Here is an 18,544-nt window from a genome sequence, read left to right as displayed (position 1 = left end):
CATCCTATCTAGCGTCTCTCACGGAAACGAGCAGATGCACGGAAATCATGGAGCAAAATCTCCATAAACCACGATAGGGCAACATCATACAAGAAATCTCCGGTTACGCCTACGTCGGGGGGAGAGGAGTGCTAATCTCGCTCCCCTCTCAACGCCTGCTGATTGGCTCATTTGGCTTGTCACTCTGTTGTCTTACATTTCTTTGGCTCTCCCTCCTTGGGTTTGCTCGGTGGGCGGGGCCAGCGGTAGGGGGCGGTGAGAAGGTGCGAACCTCTTCTTCCGATTGGCAGGAGGTTTTCCCACCCACTTGTGGGCGGAGCCGGGGGTAGATGGGGGCGGGGGAGGCAGCGGAGGGGAGATGAGGAGATAGGCGGGAGCGAGGGAGCGAAGGAGGTAGAGAGGAGTGGAGGCGCCAGGGGAGGGAGCGCAGCTTGGTTGCTCCGTAGTACGGCGGCTCGCGAGGAAGAACCCCGAGCGGGCTCCGGGACGGACGGAGAGGCGGGCGGGGATGATTTGCGGGGCTGCGGCTCCTGCGTCCCCTCCTCGCGGCGCGTGAGCGGCACTGATTTGTTCCTGGGGCGGCAGCGCGGACCCGCCCGGAGATGAGGTGAGGAGCGGGCTGCACGGTGGCGGCCTGGACCGCGGGCGGCGGCGGGGGCGGGGGTCGGCGCGGGGGTCAGCGCGATGGCCGCCCGGGGCGTTCGTCTTGCGCCCGGCGCTTGTGCCCCCTGGCCGGCCTTCGCCCCTCGCCGTGCGCCCGGGAGACGGCGGCGGCCGCCCCTCCGCCTCGTCCTTCCCGTCCTCGGGGCGGCGGCGGGCCGGCGGGAGGACCAGCACCGGGAGGCCGGGGGCCGCGGCGGGCGGTGGCGTGGCGGCCGCGGGACCGGCGTGGGGATGAATGGGCGCCGCGGCCCCGTCGCCGAGCGGGCTCTCTCCTCCCGCGGAGACCCCAGGCCGCCGCTCCTTCCCGGGCTGACCTCGCTGCCCTCGGCCACCGGCGAGGGGCGGCCCGGCCTCGCCTCCCGCTGGCCTCCCGGGGACCCGCGCTGGCGGGAGCGGCGCCGCCTCTGCCTGGAGCCCCGGCTCCTTCCTCGGCCCCTCGCTCGCGAGCCTGCAGAATCCTGGGTCAGTGAAGGGCAGGCAATGCCGTTCGGCCCCAGGGCGCGCCGCGGGGCCGCCCCTGAAGGCATTTAACGGAGAGCGGCTCCTGCGCCCTGTGAGCGCGTCCCCGGGTCCGCCGCGTCCCTTCCCTTCTTACGCACCGACACGGTTTTGTGGTGTGGACCCAAGGCACAATTGCGGCCGCTTGCTTGCACGAGGGAATGCCGTCAGAATTCCCAAGAAAAGGAAACCGGCGAGGAGTCGGCCGCGCCTTCGTGCGCTTCTGCTTGCTTTGGGATTAGAAAACAACTTCGGAGGTTACATTTCCTATGGGCAATCTTTTGTTGTGATTCAGACTCAAGAAGGCTTTGCTTTGGAAGAAATAGATTAGCGGCTTCTCTGTGGAGTTGGAGGCGATGGAGATTTTTATAGCCTCTTCAATATGAAAGTTTCCTCTAGAACTTTGCCATCATCAGTGCTATTCTGAGGGCAGCAGCAACCTGGAAATTTAAATATATGCAGGCTCCGGCCAGATGCGTTTCTTTGTGCCTGTCTGTTGGCATTCTTCTCTTGCTGTTCCCTCTTGATCAAAACGTACAGATAATAAAAACAGGCCCAATGAGAGGGTGGATAATAACAGCAAATCCCATGCGAACGAATGTGCCGCTAGAAATTCTCAGTTCTGTCAGCGGGGAGGCAGTTTTGCTAATCCCGTGGAACGGATGAAGAGAAAGGCACAGAGATCTCATGGATTATGTGGCGGACAGGATGTGAGGGCAGGAACTGGGGCCAGGACCCAGCAGGCCAGCTGGTTTGCGTGGTGCCACTCCAAACCCCCAAAATATGAATAGGTGGAATGTATTTTTTGGGATATCTTTATTTTTAGATGACTTTAAGGCTGAGAGTGCAGAAGCTTAAACACCCTTCGTAGTTATTATTTCTTACTTTATCTTTGAGAACAAAATACGTTTCTGTTTAAAATTTCTTTTACTGGTTTGCTGGAAACATTATTTTGATGGGAGCTTCCTTGTAAGTAAAAGCATTAAAAAATACATGCATATGAAAGAAAAATCCTTTCTGCAGGTGGATTTGTAAAGAATCCAGGGACTTTTAAGTCATATAAATTAAGGAGTGAGGGACACTAATTTGATGATGGTGTTAAAAATTACTTCAGACACCTTTAAGTAATCCAGTAAAGATAATTTCTGATAGTATGATCTTTTTTAAGAAATGATATTTCTGTATCTAAGAATGTATCTGTTGAAATTGCTGAGGCACATGGTACCTTCAGAAATCTCCATTATTATTCTGCCTGAGTAAGAGAGGAAATGAACAAATTTTTAATGTACTTTGGAACCCTGTGGATTGCTCAGATACTAAGCATTGTGAAATAGGGCATAAAATAGGGTAGCAAGTTAGTTCTGTGAAATGTTTGTCTTTCTTGGCATTTTTTTTTTTTCTTGACAGCTGACTAGCAATTTTCTTTTTCTTAAAGCTTATCTTTAATATTGGTAGTAGAACTTCTGCTCAAGTTTATCTTTTCCCCAAATGCTTAGATTGGGACAATCTATCAAAGCTCCTATAAGAGATTAAGGAGGAGCTGAGGGTAAACTGATTTACTTTATTTTTTATTTTTTTAAGACAGGGTCTGGCTGTGTCACTCAGGCTGGAGTGTAGTGGCGCAATCATGGCACACTGCAGCCTCTGGGCTCCAGTGATCTTCCTGTCTCAGCTTCTGGTGTATCTGGGACCACAGGTGCATGTCACCATGCCCAGGTAGTTTTTAAATTTGTTTCTAGAGACATGGTCTCTCTATGTTGCTCAGGCTGGTCTAAAAAGCCTGCCTTAAAGGATTCTCCCACCTTGTTACTAGGCCTCCCAAAAAGCTAGGATTACAGGGATGAGCCACTGTGCCTCGTCTAAATTCCCCATTCTAAATCGTCTTTTAAATTTGCTAAAATTTGTGAGTTGTAGAGAATTAATGACATGAGAGTTGGGGTTATATTACACACCTCAGATTATTCTGCCATAGAGCTATTGCCTTCTAAATGATCACTTCCTCCTGAATGGCTCCACTTACTGGTTGGGTTTCTCGAAGTGTGGACCACCGATCATTTACATCAGCGTTAATGGAGGCACTTGTTAAAAATATAGGTTTTGGGCATGGTAGCTCAAGCCTGGAATCCCAACACTTTGGGAGACTGAAATAGGAGGCTAGCTTGGGCCCAGGAATTTGAGACCACCTTGGACGACATAGAGAAACCTTGCCTCTAAAAAAATAAAATAAAAAAAAAAATACGCTGGGCATAGTGACTTGTGCCTATATTCCCAGCTCTTCTAGAGGCTGGGGTGGGAGGATCTGGTTCACTTGAGCCCAGGAGATCGAGGCTGCAGTGAGCCACGATTGTCCTACTGCACTATAGCCTAGACAACAGAGAGCCTGTGTCCAAAAAGTAAGTAAATAAATAACATAAAAATAAATACAGGTCTCTGTCACCTCACCTCAGAATCAGACAGCTGGATGTGGGACCCTGGTGTTGGTACTTTTAATGCTTTCTCCAGGAATTTCTCCTGCATAGGGAAGTTGGAAACCAATGGCTTCCTTCTTGCTGAGCATGTCCTGAGACCAGCTCCTGAAGTGGATAGAAAGTTTTTCTTTTCTTTCTTTTTTTTTTTTTTTTTGAGACAGAGTCTCGCTCTGTTGCCAGGCACCAAGCTGGAGTGCAGTGGCGTGATCTCGGGTCACTGCAACCTCTGCCTCCCAGGTTCAAGCAGTTCTCCTGCCTCAGCCTCCCGAGTAGCTGGGACTACAGGTGTGTGCCACCATGCCCAGCTAATTTTTGTATTTTTAGTAGAGACGGGGGTTTCACCATGTTGGCCAGGATGGTCTCGATCTCTTGACCACGTGACCCGCCTGCCTTGGCCTCCCAGTGTGCTGCGATTACAGGTGTGAGCCACTGCGCCTGGCCCGGATAGAAAGTTTTTCAAGAGGCAGGTTAAGTTTTATACCTTAGGCTGCTAATAAAAAACAATTGACCATGACCTTCAGCTGCATAATTGTACTTGTCATGTACCTTTCAGAAGGCAGAGACTTTGGTTCACCACTTTACCACTAGGGCCTAAAACAGTGCCTGGCAGAATCAATTAAATGTTTGTTGAGTGAATACATGAACTACATTGCAGTGAGGCCAATCGTTTTGGTTTGTTTGTTTGTTTGGTGTTTTTGAGGTGGAATGTCACTCTGTTGCCCAGGCTGGAATGCAGTGGCATGATCTCAGCTCACTGCAACCTTCACCTTCCGGGTTCAAGCAATTCTCTGCTTCAGCTTCCCAGGTAGCTGGGATTACAGATGCCCACCACCATTCCCGGCTAATTTTTTTGTATGTTTAGTAGAGACTGGGTTTCACCATTTTGGCCAGACTGGTCTTGAACTCCTAACCTCACGCTTTGAAATCCTGACTGAACTTCTGATCCACCTGCTTTGGCCTCCCAAAGTGCTGGGATTACAGGTGTGAGCCATTGCACCTGGCCAGGCCAATCTTTTAAAAGTTTACTTGTCAAATTAATCTATAACTTAGTAGTCACTTATTTTTTAAATTAGGAGCCACAAGCACCATACCCCAGTGACTCCTGTAAGTTTGGTTAGTTTAGAAAGGAGAGACCTTTCCCAGGGGTAGTGTGCTCAAGGCAATTAGCCAGAAAGAAGATTCATAGCAAAGCATTTGCTTAGAGACTCCAAATGTAAATCGAAGTCACAGTGTAGTTGTACATCTTAAGTTATACTTACATTTGGTATATTGTCTTATATTGAAATACCATTTTATAAACCATAATTCCAACATGCTGCTATAAAAATTGGTTTCTAACAAATACAGAAAGTTGTTATGTTTTCCAGTGTCACTTTTCATGTTAATAAAATTTGACCTTTACCCCTTATTTTCAAGAGTTCACAGGGCACCATAGATATTATGTAGTTAAAAGCGCAGACTCTGGAGAATATTGTGTTTGACTACACATAGTTGCTGAGTTTGATCTAACCTCTCAATGCCTCATTTCTCAGCCGAAAATAGGAATAGTAATAATAAAGTTCAGCTATTTCTAAGTGCTTACTTACACAAGTTTTTGAGACACATCCACTTAATAAATGGTAGTTATAGTGAAGATAAAGAATTGGGATGTATAAAAATATATAAGACTCAAAAGCTAACCCATTTAAGTGTTGTATTACTGTACTTTATGGTAGTTAAGTAGAAATCTGTTGCTTAAAAAAGAAGTTTCTTTGGTGATGTGTGCCTGTAGTCCCAGCTACTTCGGAGGCTGAGGTGGGAGAATCACTTGAACCCAGGAGATCAAGGCTGCAGTGAGCTATGATTGCGCCACTGCACTCCAGCCTGGGTGACACAGCAAGGCCTTATCTCAAAAAAAAAAAAAAAAAAAAAGAAAAGAAAAAGGAAAATGTTTATTTTGCTAACTTTTTGGTACTATGTATAATTTTTTTCTTTTTTTTTTTTGAGATGGATTCTCACTCTGCTGACCAAGCGGGAGTGCTGTGGAGCGATTTTGACTTACTGCAACCTCTTCCTCCTGGGTTCAAGTGATTCTCCTGCCTCAGCCTCCCAAGTAGCTGGGATTATATGCACATACCACCATGCCCGGCTAATTTTTTGTATTTTTAGTAGAAACGGTTTCAGCATGTTGGCCAGGCTGGTCTTGAACTCCTGACCTCATGATCCACCCACCTTGGCCTCCCAAAGTACTGGGATTATAGGTGTGAGCCACCATGCCCAGCCTGTATAATTTTTTAATTGAATGACTAGACTAAACATTAAAAGTATTTAATAAACTACCAAATATATATGAGTAACTCTAAGTTTTGAAAATAAATATTAAACCTCATGATCACTTTTAGGTTGAAATAATGCAGTTTATGATAAGCAACAAATATTCTTTATATTTGAAAAGATAATTGTATGTTTTGTGGTAGAAAAATTGAAATACAGAAAAATAAAAGGTAGAAAACTATAAAATACCCATCAGTTGGCCAGGCGCGGTGGCTCACACCTGTAATCCTAGCACTTCGGGAAGCTGAGGCGGGCGGATCCTGAAGAAAAGAGGCAGAGACCATCCTGGCCAACGTGGTGAAACCCTGCCTCTACTAAAAATACAAAAATTAGCTGGGTATGGTAGCACATGCCTATGGTCCCAGCTACTGGGGAGGCTGAGGCAGGAGAATGGCTTGAATCTGGGAGGTGAAGGTTACAGTGAGCCGAGATTGTGCCACTACACTCCAGCCTGGTGACAGAGCCAGACTCCGTCTCAAAAACAAAACAAAACAAACAACCCTGTTAAGTCTACTACCTGCATATATATATTTCTTCAAATACTTCTGTGTGGGTGCATGTGGCTATTCATACACAACTTCTGGCAACAAAAGTGGGATCCTGCCCTACATATTGTTGTAACCTGCTTTTTTTCTGTTTAACATGCTGTCATGAGTGTCTTTCCCTATGTATATTGTCAATTATAACAATTTTAGTAACCAAATAATACTCCGTTTTATGGCTCTATAGTAGTTTTGTTTGTTTGTTTGTTTGTTTGTTTGTTTGAGATGGAGTCTTGCTATGTCACCCAGGCTGGAGTGTAGTGGCACAGTCTTGGCTCGCTGGAACCTCCGCCTCTCAGGTTAAAATGAATCTCCTACCTCGGCCTCCTGAGTAGCTGGGATTACAGTTGCCCACCACCATGCCCAGCTAATTTTTGTATTTTTAGTAAAGACGGGTTTTACCATGTTGGTCAGGCTGGTCTTGAACTCCTCATCTTGCGATCTGGCTGCCTATGCCCCCAAAAGTGCTGGGATTATAGGTGTGAGCCACTGCACCAGCCAAGAAAGTGAATTTTAAGCAAGTTCATCTATTTGAATTCATCACTGCTCTTTCAGTGTTTTTCTAGTAAAATTAACAATAGGTAGCTTGCTTTATTAGCTTACGGCCCAGAGAGAACATTGGTGAAATTGTTTCGGCTTCAGCTCACTGGACTGAGTTTTTCTGTGCTGCCTAGCTCAGTTTTCAGTTGGTCACCAAAACCTATTGTTGTTATTGTTGGTCACCAAACCCTATTGTGGTGTAGGGGCTGCTGAAGCCCTGTGGTAGTGTGCTTGGCTCTTTGTTGAGTGGTGGAGCCAGGAGTTGAACTGAGGGATGTGGCAGAGTTTTGGATTCAACTAAATCTGAATGTGAAAATAACTAGGTCTGGCCAGATGCGGTGTCTTACACTTGGGCATAGTAGTATGTGCCTGTAACCCAGCTATTCAGGAGGCTGAGGCAGGAGAACTGCTTGAACCCGGGAGGCAGAGGTTGCAGTGAGCTGGTATGCCATTGCACTCCACCCTTGGCGGTAGAGCAAACCTCTGTCTCAAAAAAAAAAAAAAAAGAAAAAGAAAAAGAAAGAAGAAAAGAACAAGGTCATAGCAACATAGCAAGTGGTCAGAGTTTTACCCTTGGTGGTTAAAATTAAATATCCTCTCTTTAATACAAGAGGACAGTGCTTTTGCTCCTCTGTTGCACTGGTCAGCATTTGACCTGTTCCTCCTTGCATTATGTCTGCAAATCGTTCTGGTGTCTGGTGGCATGCATTTGCAAGACACGGATATGGTTTATGGATGTGGAAGAGGTCGACTGATGTGCCAGGCTTTAACCTACCTAGTTTAGAAAGACACTGACTCTTCCCATAGAAACACTGAAATAAGGTGCCATTGGAGCCATTCGTTTTGTGTGCTTGTGTGTGTCTGTGTGTGTAGGGCTAATTACTTCTCTGCAAGGCAAATTTCCTGAGCAGTTTTATTCTTCTAGCACAGACAAAATGTTGTGTAAACACATACATCATTCCAGTGTATTATTTATAAGAGCATCCATTGTGAATCCAGTGTTTTATAAAAACCAATTCATTTCTGCTGTGAACTTAAGATAGTAGATTTTAAAACCAAGTTGTCTTTCAGTTTCTGAAGTTATTTGAAACTCAGCTGCCCCATTCTTGCAGAATTGGGGTATTGGATTTTGGCCACTGATGAATAAAAGCTATATAGCTAGTAACAAGAGAAACCTTGAAAAATTGACAACAAAATGAGTGCCATTCTTGGTATATTGCAGATTTCAATGAATAGTAGTTTCCTCTGCCTCTATTTCTCCTCTTTCCTGTGCTTAATATAAAGAGCTAAAATTAAAGACAGTCATTAGATGAAAATAGGTCTATGTTACAGGTAGCACTGCTTATTTTTAGACCCCTTGAGATACAGTTATTACAATTGTTATTATTTAAATGATTAGAGGAGGAAGAAACTTGGTATTAGGGTTACCAGGATGTTAGCTCTGTGAGGGCAGGGAGTATATCACTGTTGTCCAGGGGATTAGCCCCTAGCCCTAGAGCAGTGCCTGCTGTCTGGCAGACATGCAAGGGTTATTTGTTGGTTTATTAAATAAAGGAGTGTGGTGGCTTATGCCTGTAGTCCCAGCACTTTGGGAGGCCAAGGCAGTGGGATCGTGAGGTCAAGAGATTGAAACCATCCTGGCCAACATGGTGAAACCCCGTCTCTACTAAAAATATGAAAATTAGCTGGGGGTGGTAGCATGGGCCTTTAGTCCCAGCTATTTGAGAGGCTGAGGCAGGAGAATCGCTTGAACCCGGGAGGCCGAGGTTTTAGTGAGCCGAGATCGAGCCACTGCACTTCAGCCTGGCAACAGAGCAAGACTCCATATCAAAATAAATAAATAAATAAAGGAGTATTTGAGGCCCTTCAAGACTGGAGGCCAGAGGGCTCTGAGCTAGTGCTGGGGACAAGAGAGACAGGTGAGGAGTGAAAGAGAGGTCCACCTGGGACTTGATTCAGAATATCTGGGGAGTAGGAAGCTACTGTAAGTTTCAAGCAGAGGAGTCCCATGATGTGCTTTTGTTTAAAAAGCTCCCTCTGGATATCATGTGGGAGTGGATTGGAGGAGGGATAGAGAGGAGCATTGCATTGACTCCACATCCAACTGTCTATGGATGTTGATGTTTCTGCCTAGCCTTCTACTTTATCTTTGTGAGGAGGATAATATGGTTTAGTTTGTGAGGTCTCAGGGATGTTTGAGGTGAATGGTAATTTGTATAAACGTTCTGGAGTTCTTTGAGGAAAAGAGAACCCCATAAAATTACTATTATTATTGATGAAATGAAAAAAGCAGTGTGAAATAATTATTTAGCTTTATAAACAAATTGAGGTTATGAATATAGATTTCTGATAGAGATTTTTCTGTTTCCTTTTCTTAATGAGAGAAGTCGTAAATGTATGGAAATGAATCCTTAAAATAGTTGGCTTATGCTTTGTCTATAGAAACTGTTTGTTCTCTTTGGGAAAGATCTATTTTGTAAAAAGCTGCTGTTGTCTGTCCAATCTGGAGTTTTAATTAGTAACAAAGGGAGGGAAATCCTGCAGTAATTGTAACCTTACATTACTTCTTAGTTCAATTAGTTTTAAACCACAGTCATTATCTGTTATCTTTAGTTGTTTTGATCTTGGAAGATGAAGTGATATTACAGTTGTGATTTGGTAATTTAAAAAATAACATGTTTTTTCCTACTACAAAAGGAATACATGTTTATTGAAGAAAACTTTTGAAAACGGGTGTAAGGAAAGAAGACAAAGCCTACCAAGATCTTACCATCCAGTGATAATGACTGTTAATACCCTGTGAAGGTCAACATGCTCAAATTACCCAGCAGGTGCCTGGTGTGAAGCTGCTCAGCCTAGAAGACTTGAAGGCCTGTTAGGGACCATGAAAGCAGTCTTATCAGAAGGACAGTCCAGGGCCGTCAACCCAGACCTTTGTGGTTCTGGAAGGATGTGTCCTGGTGTTACTACACCTTCTAGTTATTTAAGAGAATGTGGATTTAATATGAAATCTTTGATTTTTATGTGGGCTACACTTTGTTTCGTTAACACACTGGGGGTTAGAGCATATCTGAGGGCTGAATTCAGTCTGTGTTGCCTTGCCAGTTTGTAACCTCAGGTACATACAGTTTTACAGCCTGTGTTTGTCACTTAATTTCCAGCCTTTTTTGCTACATTATCATGTATGTAATCAGTCACTTATTGCTGGACCTGTAGATTCTTTGTCTTTTTGCTTTTTAATGAAGACAGGTAAAATTCTTGGACCAAAAGATGTTTGCAAAGCCTTGGCAGCATACTGCCTTCAGATAGATTCCTCCTATCATGTAAAAGGTACCTGTTTCCTGTTCTTTTACCAAGACTGGGTAAAACTGTCTCCAAAAACATGGTAGCCGATTTTATTTGTTTTAACTTGCGTTATTTTCTGTATTGTCAATGAATGTGAATGATTATTAAATGCCTATTGGCCTTATTCAAATTTATTTGGTAACTAGCCTATCTTGCTGGAACTCTTTAAGTTCCAGCAGTGTTTTGGTCTTGCATTCAATGCTTCTCAATATTTGTGCTATCAGATAATTTTAATACTGTATTCGTAGAAATAATTAGTACCAGTTGTAGGTATCATTCCCCAAAACTGAGGACATCAGTATCTTTGGCACAACTATAATCCATTTTAAGTACTGTGATTGGAAAGTTCTTTTTTTTTTTTTTTTTTTTTTTTTAGACGGAGTCTCTGTTGCTCAGGCTAGAGTGCTGTGGTATGATTGTGGCTCACTGCAGCCTCTACCTCCTGGATTCAAGCAGTTCTCTGCCTCAGCCTCCTGAGTAACTGGGATTACAGGTGCCCACCACCACACCTGGCTAATTTTTGTATTTTTAGTAGAGACGGGGTTTCACCATCTTGGCCAGGCTGGTCTTGAACTCCTGACCTCATGATCCACCTGCTCTGGCCTCCCAAAGTGCTGGAATTACAGATGTGAGCCATTGTGCCCGGCCGGGAAGTTCTTTTGTGTGTGTGTGTGTTTTTTTTCTTTTCTTTTGTTTTTTAAGAGTCTCCCTTTTTCACCAGGTACCAGGCTGGAGTGCAGTGGTGCGATCTCAGCTCACTGCAACCTCCACCTCCCCGTTTCAAGCAATTCTCCTGCCTCAGCTTCCTGAGTAACTGGAACTACGGGTGTGCACCACCATGCCCAGCTAATTTTGTATTTTAGTAGAGATGAGGTTTCACTATGTTGGCCTGCCTCTGCCTCCCAAAGTGCTGGTATTACAGGCATGAACCACCCCCCCAGCCCTTTTGTGTTTTTTTTTTTTTTGAGACAGAATCTTGTTTTGTTGCCCAGGCTGGAGCACAGGGGCATGATCTTGGCTCACTGCAACCTCCACCTCTCCAATTCAAGTGATTCTCCTGCCTCAGCCTCCTGAGTAGCTGGGACTGCAGGTGTGTGTCACATACCTGGCTAAATTTTATATTTTCAGTAGAGATGGGGTTTTGCCATGTTGACCAGGCCGATATCAAACTCCTGACCTCAGATGATCTGCCCTCTTTGGCCTCCCAAAGTGCTGGGATGACAGCTGTGAGCCCGCTTCCGACTGTGACTGGGAAGTTCTGAGTTTAGTTAGTTGTTCAGTGAATGTTTGAGCATACGCTGTATGTGCCTGGCATTGCTCTAGGTATGTAGCCTTGAACCAAGACAGAATCTCAACCTTCTAAGTCTTTTATGCTTTTTAAAAAATTCTCTTGGGTTTTTCATATAGACCATCATGTTTATAAAAGACCGTTTTCATTCCTAGAGGTTATAATTTATTTTTAACTTGCATTTCTTTCTTTTTTTTGAGATGATGTCTTGCTGTACTGCCCGAGCTGGTCTTGAACTCCTGGGCTCAAGCAATTCTCCTGTCTCAGCATCCCAAAGCGCTGAGATTATAGGCATGAGCCACCATAACTTGTATTTGTTTATTGGCATGGAACTTCCAAAACAGCAGTGAATGCTTGTCACCCTTTTAATTTCCTTCCTTCCTTTCCTTCTTTCCTTCGTTTCCTTCCTTCCTTCCTTCCTTCCTTCCCTCCTTCCCTCCCTCCCTCCTTCCTTCCCTCCTTCCCTCCCTCCCTGCTTATAACTTTCCAATCCCCCTTGAGGGCTTCTTATCCTTAAAATGTTGCTAGGGCTTTTATACCCTCTTTTGACCTTTCATTGTCTTCCACGAAAATCATTTCACTCTATTATCTGTCTCTACCTGGAGCTGTGTCTTTTTTTCAGGGTTCTAATCCTGCATCATGTAATGATGATGTTCTGATAGGTGATTTTGTCATTGTGCAAACATCATAAAGTGTATGGTTGATCTTTGAACAACGGAGGGGTTGGGGTATTGATCCCCATCCAACACAGTTAAATCCGCATATATAGGCAGGGCTCAGTGGCCCTTGCCTGTAATCCCAGCACTTTGAGAGGCAAAGGTGAGGGAGTTGTTCAAGGCCAGGAGTTTGAGACCATCCTAGGCAACAAAGTGAGACTCCCATATCTATTCAAATTTTAAGAATTAGCTGGGCATGGTGGTGTACTCTTGTAGTAGACTCAGGTACTAGGGAGGCCGAGGCAGGAGGATTGCTTGAGCCTAGGAATTTGAGGTTATAGTGACCTATAATTGTGCCAGTGCATCATTTCAGCCTGGGCAACAGAGCCAGATTCTTTTTTTTTTTTTTTTTGAGACAGAGTTTCACTCTTGTTGCCCAGGCTGGAATGCAATGGCATGATCTTGACTCACCACAACCTCTGCCTCCTGGGTTCAGGTGGTTCTCCTGCCTCAGCCTCCCAGATAGCTGGAATTATAGGCATGTGCCACCATGTCTGGCTAATTTTTGTATTTTTAGTAGAGACGGGCTTTCTCCATATTGGTCAGGCTGGTCTCGAACTCCTGACTTCAGGTGATCTGCCTGCCTTGGCCTCCCAAAGTGCTGGGATTACAGGCTTGAGCCACCGCGCCCGGCCTGACACTGGGTAGTTTCTTAAGGATTGGTTGCATTGTAGAGTCTGAAGTCATATAAATGAACTTTTCTTCCTCTGTTACGATAAAATCTGTTGATTCATCCTCTACTTTGAATGGCTACTTTAACCCTGTTTGATTTTGTAACATCAGGTATTGATCATTTGGAGAATCTTGGGTCACTGAGTTACATAGATCTTAAAATGTTAACACATTTTATTAAATAATATCACATAATCACATTTATTATCACCACCCATCTTATTAGAAAATTCTTTAAATGTTGAGAAGCATTTTAGCTCATAATGGCAGAAACAGGTTTTCCAAAATTCTAATTTTCACCCGAACTCAAATTTTATCATTAAGAGCAAGTACCATCAGTTGTTTTTTTTTTTTTTTTGAGACGAGTTTTGTTCTTGTTACCCAGGCTGGAGTGCAATGGCGCGATCTCGGCTCACCGCAACCTCCGCCTCCTGGGTTCAGGCAATTCTCCTGCCTCAGCCTCCTGAGTAGCTGGGATTACAGGCACGCACCACCATGCCCAGCTATTTTTTTTGTATTTTTAGTAGAGACGGGGTTTCACCATGTTGACCAAGATGGTCTCCATCTCTTGACCTTGTGATCCACCCGCCTCGGCCTCCCAAAGTGCTGGGATTACAGGCTTGAGCCACCGCGCCCGGCCGCATCAGTTGTTTTTCTTACAGCATCAGGCTTTCTTCATTTTTGAGACATTGTGCCAAATACCCAAATCTGAATAATCATAGTTTTTTGTTGTTGTTTTACCAAATAAAAATTGAATTCCATTAAAAAAAAAAAAAAGGCTAGTTTAGCTCACAACTCAAATGATTGCACAGCGATTTTCTTGGACGTTATTGTTTGGTGTACCACATAAGTGCCTAATGAGTACCTAGTCATACAGGTATTTGAATGATACCCATTTGCCTAATCAGGAAGGTTTCTTGGGACTATCTAGGTACTGGGTTTTATGCTGCTGAGTTCATCAGTTAAATAGCCTTTACATAAAGGACAGGTTGGAGTTACACTTGGCTCATATAGAATATACTTTCTGGTATTATTTGACCCACACTGCCCCTCATGCCACACATGCTTCTGCATGTACACAGGAATGAGTACTGAGTGCCTGTCATGTTTCAGGGATTCTGTAGGTCTTTCACATATGCCATCTAAAATTTGTTTTTTTACAATTTTATGAGCTGAATAGCAAGATCCTTATGTTACAGATGAGGATCTCAAATTTGCTGCCATTTGTAGTAATGAAAACATAATGATGACTAGGTGTGGTGGCTCATGCCTGTAATTGCAGCACTTTGGGAGGTTGAGGCAGGTGGATTACCTGAGGTCAGGAGTTCGAGACCAGCTTGGTCAACATGGTGATACCCCATCTCCACTAAAAATACAAAAATTAACCAGACATGGTGGCACGTGCCTGTAATCCCAGCTACTTAGGAGGCTGAGGCAGGAGAAACCTGGGAGGCGGAGGTTGCAGTTATCTGAGATCATGCCATTGCATTCCAGCCTTGGTGACAGAGTGAGACTCAATTTCAAGAGGGAAAAAAAAAAAAAAAAGGAAAAGAAAATATAAATGGCATAGTGAGTAGCTAAACTTAAATAAAAAATTATTGATTTACCACATAAATAAGAGTATTACTGTTAAAACACACACACTGACTGAAGAGATTCCTCCAAACAGGCTTTGTGTGAGTAACAGGGCTGTTTATTCACCCAAGTGCAGGCAGGCTGAGTCCGAAAAGAGAGTCAGTGAAGGGCATTGGGGATAGGAGTTGGTTTTACAGGGTTTGAGACAGGCAGTCGAAAGAGTTACCGAAGTTACAGTTTAGGGCGGTTTCTTGCAAGCTGGGAGGAGGTTGTAGGGTCTGGAGTCAGGAGGTTGACCAAGGTCGGTTACAAAGTCCAATTCCCTTATCAATTGAGGTGGGAATAAGGAACAATAGAAGAATGTCTCAAGTTAATTAAGTGCTGCAAGGGTTGATCATTCTTCATTCTTCCTCTTTTGATGGTCTTCCAGTTACTTCAGATTTTCTAATTCCAGGAGGACATCCAGAGGTGTACCGTGCAGGTCATGGTGGTCGCCATGACATCCATGGCGCCATCAGTCAGCCTAAAAGACCTTAGAATTATAACATTATAAAATAAGATTTGGTATAAATGAGCTTTTATCAGTATAGACATATCTCAGACATTAGTCTACCTTGCAGTTCTAGAAGGAGCAGGAATTATTTGTAAAGCCCTGTTTTGGATATGTACTGAAGTTCCTTCAAATTCTAATGTCTCATAACTCTTCAGGCAGTTGTAGCAATTGCTGGATATACCAGGAAGTTATGCCTGTAATTACTGCTCAGAAATGAGATATGTAAACTGTAACGTGATGTTCATACTGGTTATATTATGAGATACATTACCTTTCAAATTTCTTCTTATGAGATTTTTTTTTTGGATTTAGTTTACAAAGCCATTAGCTGTTAAAAAATTATAGTGTAAATTATAGGCTTTAGTTAGATGGGCTGTTAGGCTTTAGCTTTGCTGGCAACTGTAACAACCTTTTATGATTACAGTCAAGATGTAATTCAGATGCTCTTGGTAATAGACTGTTCAATATCCTGAATATTGTTTTGTCAGGTTCAAAAATGGTAGAAAAGATCTGAATCAGGATGATAAAATGACATTCACCCATCTGATATTGGGCTTACTTCTTTTTTTTGTTTTTTTTTTTTTTTTGAGACGGAGTTTCACTCTTGTTACCCAGGCTGGAGTGCAATGGCGCGATCTCGGCTCACCACAGCCTCCGCCTCCTGGGTTCAGGCAATTCTCCTGCCTCAGCCTCCTGAGTAGCTGGGATTACAGGCACGCGCCACCATGCCCAGCTAATTTTTGTATTTTTAGTAGAGACAGGGTTTCACCATGTTGACCAGGATGGTCTCGATCTCTTGACCTCGTGATCTACCCGCCTCAGGCTCCCAAAGTGCTGGGATTACAGGCTTGAGCCACCACGCCCAGCCTGGGTTTACTTCTTTGTGACGTATCTAACCCAATTTAAAAGCAAATTCTAAAACCAAGAGTTGCTTAAAAGATTTTGTAGACAGTGGGGATTGGAACTTGCAAGTGATTTATCAGCGATGTAGCTACTAGCATTGTCTTTTTTTTTTTTTTTTTTTTTTTTGAGATGGAGTTTCATTCTTGTTACCCAGGCTGGAGTACAATGGCGCGATCTTGGCTGACCGCAACCTCCGCCTCCTGGGTTCAGGCAATTCTCCTGCCTCAACCTCCTGAGTAGCTGGGATTACAGGTATGCACCACCATGCCCAGCTAATGTTTTGTATTTTTAGTAGAGATGGGGTTTCACCATGTTGACCAGAATGGTCTTGATCTGTAGACTTTGTGATCCACCCGCCTCGGCCTCCCAAAGTGCTGTGATTACAGACTTGAGCCACCGCGCCCGGCCAGCATTTTCTTAAAAATTCCTCAGTGAGGCAGCTGGACAAGGCTTGTTATTTCATGGTTGAGAGGCAGGCAGCATAAGCAAAGGGATTCTAGAGCCAAGCTGCTCAGGTATTATCTTAGCCCACTTTGTGTTGCTGTAACAGAATACCTGAGGCTGGGTAATTTATAAAGAAAAAGGGTTTATTTGGGCCATGATTCTGATGGCTAGGAAAGTCAAGATTGGGCATCTGGTGAGGTCCTCAGGTTGCTTCCACTCAGTGTGGACTTCTGAGTGTGATATGGATGTGAAGAAACTAGAATCCTCAGACATTGTTGGTGTGAATGTAACATGGTGCCACTGCTGTGCTTAGGGGAGCTAAAGAGTGCAGAGGTCACGTGGTGAGAGAAGTGGCAGGTTCTCAACAGCCAGCTCCTGTGAGAACTAAGAGTGAGAACTCACTCACTCATTAGGAGGACCTTAATCTATTCATGAAGGATCCACCCCATGACCTGAAAACACCTCCCATTAAGCTCCACCTCCATACACTGCTGCAATAGGGACCAAATTTCAACCTGAGATTTGATGGGGACAAATAACAGTTACTAACTGTGTAACCATAGGCCAGCTATTTAACTGTTCTGTGCCACAGTTTCCTCATCTATAGAATGGGGTCGATCACAGTTCCTATGTCATAAGATTGTTGTGAGGTTGCTAAAACAGGTAGCACAGTGCCTCACTAAATAGTAAACAGTGTATAAGAAATGACTATTATTATTATCTGTGATCCAAGCCTGGAATTTATAATTTAAGACAAAAAATGAAGTTATTATGTATACTTTTGTTGCCAGTTGATTATGACCTCTCTTAATTTCTCAGTCGCTCTTTCCATCATCTAGAGGCTTCGTCATTTGTTTTAAGCTTTGAAGAGATGAGAGGAAGAGATGTATGATAGGCTTAAATCGCTGTCATCTACTTATACGAAAAAACATTACACATAATGCAAGATAATCTCATTAAAAAGTGGGCAAAGACATGAGTAGAAATTTTTCCAAAGAAAATATCAAATGGCCAACCAGTACATGAACAGATAGATACTCAAAATTGTTAGACATTAGGGAAGTGGAAATCAAAACTATGAGATAACCACTTTACAACCATTAATATGACTACTATTTTTTTAAAAAAAAGGAAAGTAAGTGTTGGTAAGGATTTGAAAAAACTGGAATCCTCCATACATTGTTGATGTGAATGTAACATGTTGCCACTGCTGTGTAAAAATAATTTTTCAGCTCCTCAGTTAGATAAATACAGAGTTATATGGCTTAGCAATTCCATTCCTAGCTATATACCAAAAGAAAACAGGTGTTCAAACAAAAACTTGTACATAATCGTTCATAGCAGCATTAGTTACAATAACCAAAAGGTAGAAACGACCCAAATGTCCATCAACTTTTGTGCATCAGTGGACAATGTGGTATATTCATATAGTGGAATATGATTCAGCCATAAAAAGAAACTAATAATACATGGTACAGTATAGATATACCTTGAAAACATGTACAATAAACATGAAAACATGTATAATATAGGTGTACCTTGAAAACATGCTAAGTGAAAGAAGCTAGACACAGCAGGCAATATACTTTATGGTTCCTTTTTCTTCCTTTTTTTGGGACTGAGTCTCACTTCATTGCGCAGGCTGGAGTGCAGTGGCATGATGTCAGCTCACTGCAACCTCTCAAGCGATTCTCATGCCTCAGCCTCCCGAGTAGCTGGGGTTACAGGCGCCCGCTGCCATGCCCAGCTGATTTTTTTTTTTTTTTTTTTTTTTTTGAGACGGAGTCTTGCTCTGTTGCTAGGCTGGAGCACAGTAGTGCAGTCTTGGCTCACTGCAACCTCTTCCTCCCGGGTTCAAGCAATTCTTCCGCCTCAGCCTTCTGAGTAGCTGGGACTACAGGTGCATGCCAAATGCCTGGCTAATTTTTGTATTTTTAGTAGAGGCGGGGTTTCACAATATTGGCCAGGATGGTCTCGATCTCTTGACCTTGTGATCCACCCGCCTCGGCCTCCCAAGTGCTGGG

General features: G+C 43.7%; 1 protein-coding gene across 11 annotated transcripts in view; it reads left to right on the top strand.

The window, feature by feature from the left end:
* The first annotated feature begins 382 nt into the window (after positions 1–382).
* Positions 383–18,544, top strand: part of ITSN1 (intersectin 1) — a 248,418-nt gene continuing 230,256 nt past the window's right edge. For 5 of the 11 annotated variants that reach the window (XM_074389317.1, XM_074389319.1, XM_074389315.1 and 2 more), the window contains exon 1: positions 384–607. In XM_074389317.1, the coding sequence (XP_074245418.1) occupies positions 603–607 (5 nt within the window). In that variant the 5' untranslated portion in view covers positions 384–602. Of the gene's footprint in view, positions 608–18,544 lie in introns of all 11 variants that reach the window. The other 6 variants (XM_074389324.1, XM_074389322.1, XM_074389325.1 and 3 more) reach the window with 4 other exon arrangements.

Source organism: Saimiri boliviensis, chromosome 18, assembly GCF_048565385.1.
Source record: "Saimiri boliviensis isolate mSaiBol1 chromosome 18, mSaiBol1.pri, whole genome shotgun sequence".
Classification (NCBI taxonomy): domain Eukaryota; kingdom Metazoa; phylum Chordata; class Mammalia; order Primates; family Cebidae; genus Saimiri; species Saimiri boliviensis.
The sequence above is the reverse complement of the archived record's forward strand: the minus strand, read 5'-3'. Positions and strand labels throughout refer to the sequence as shown.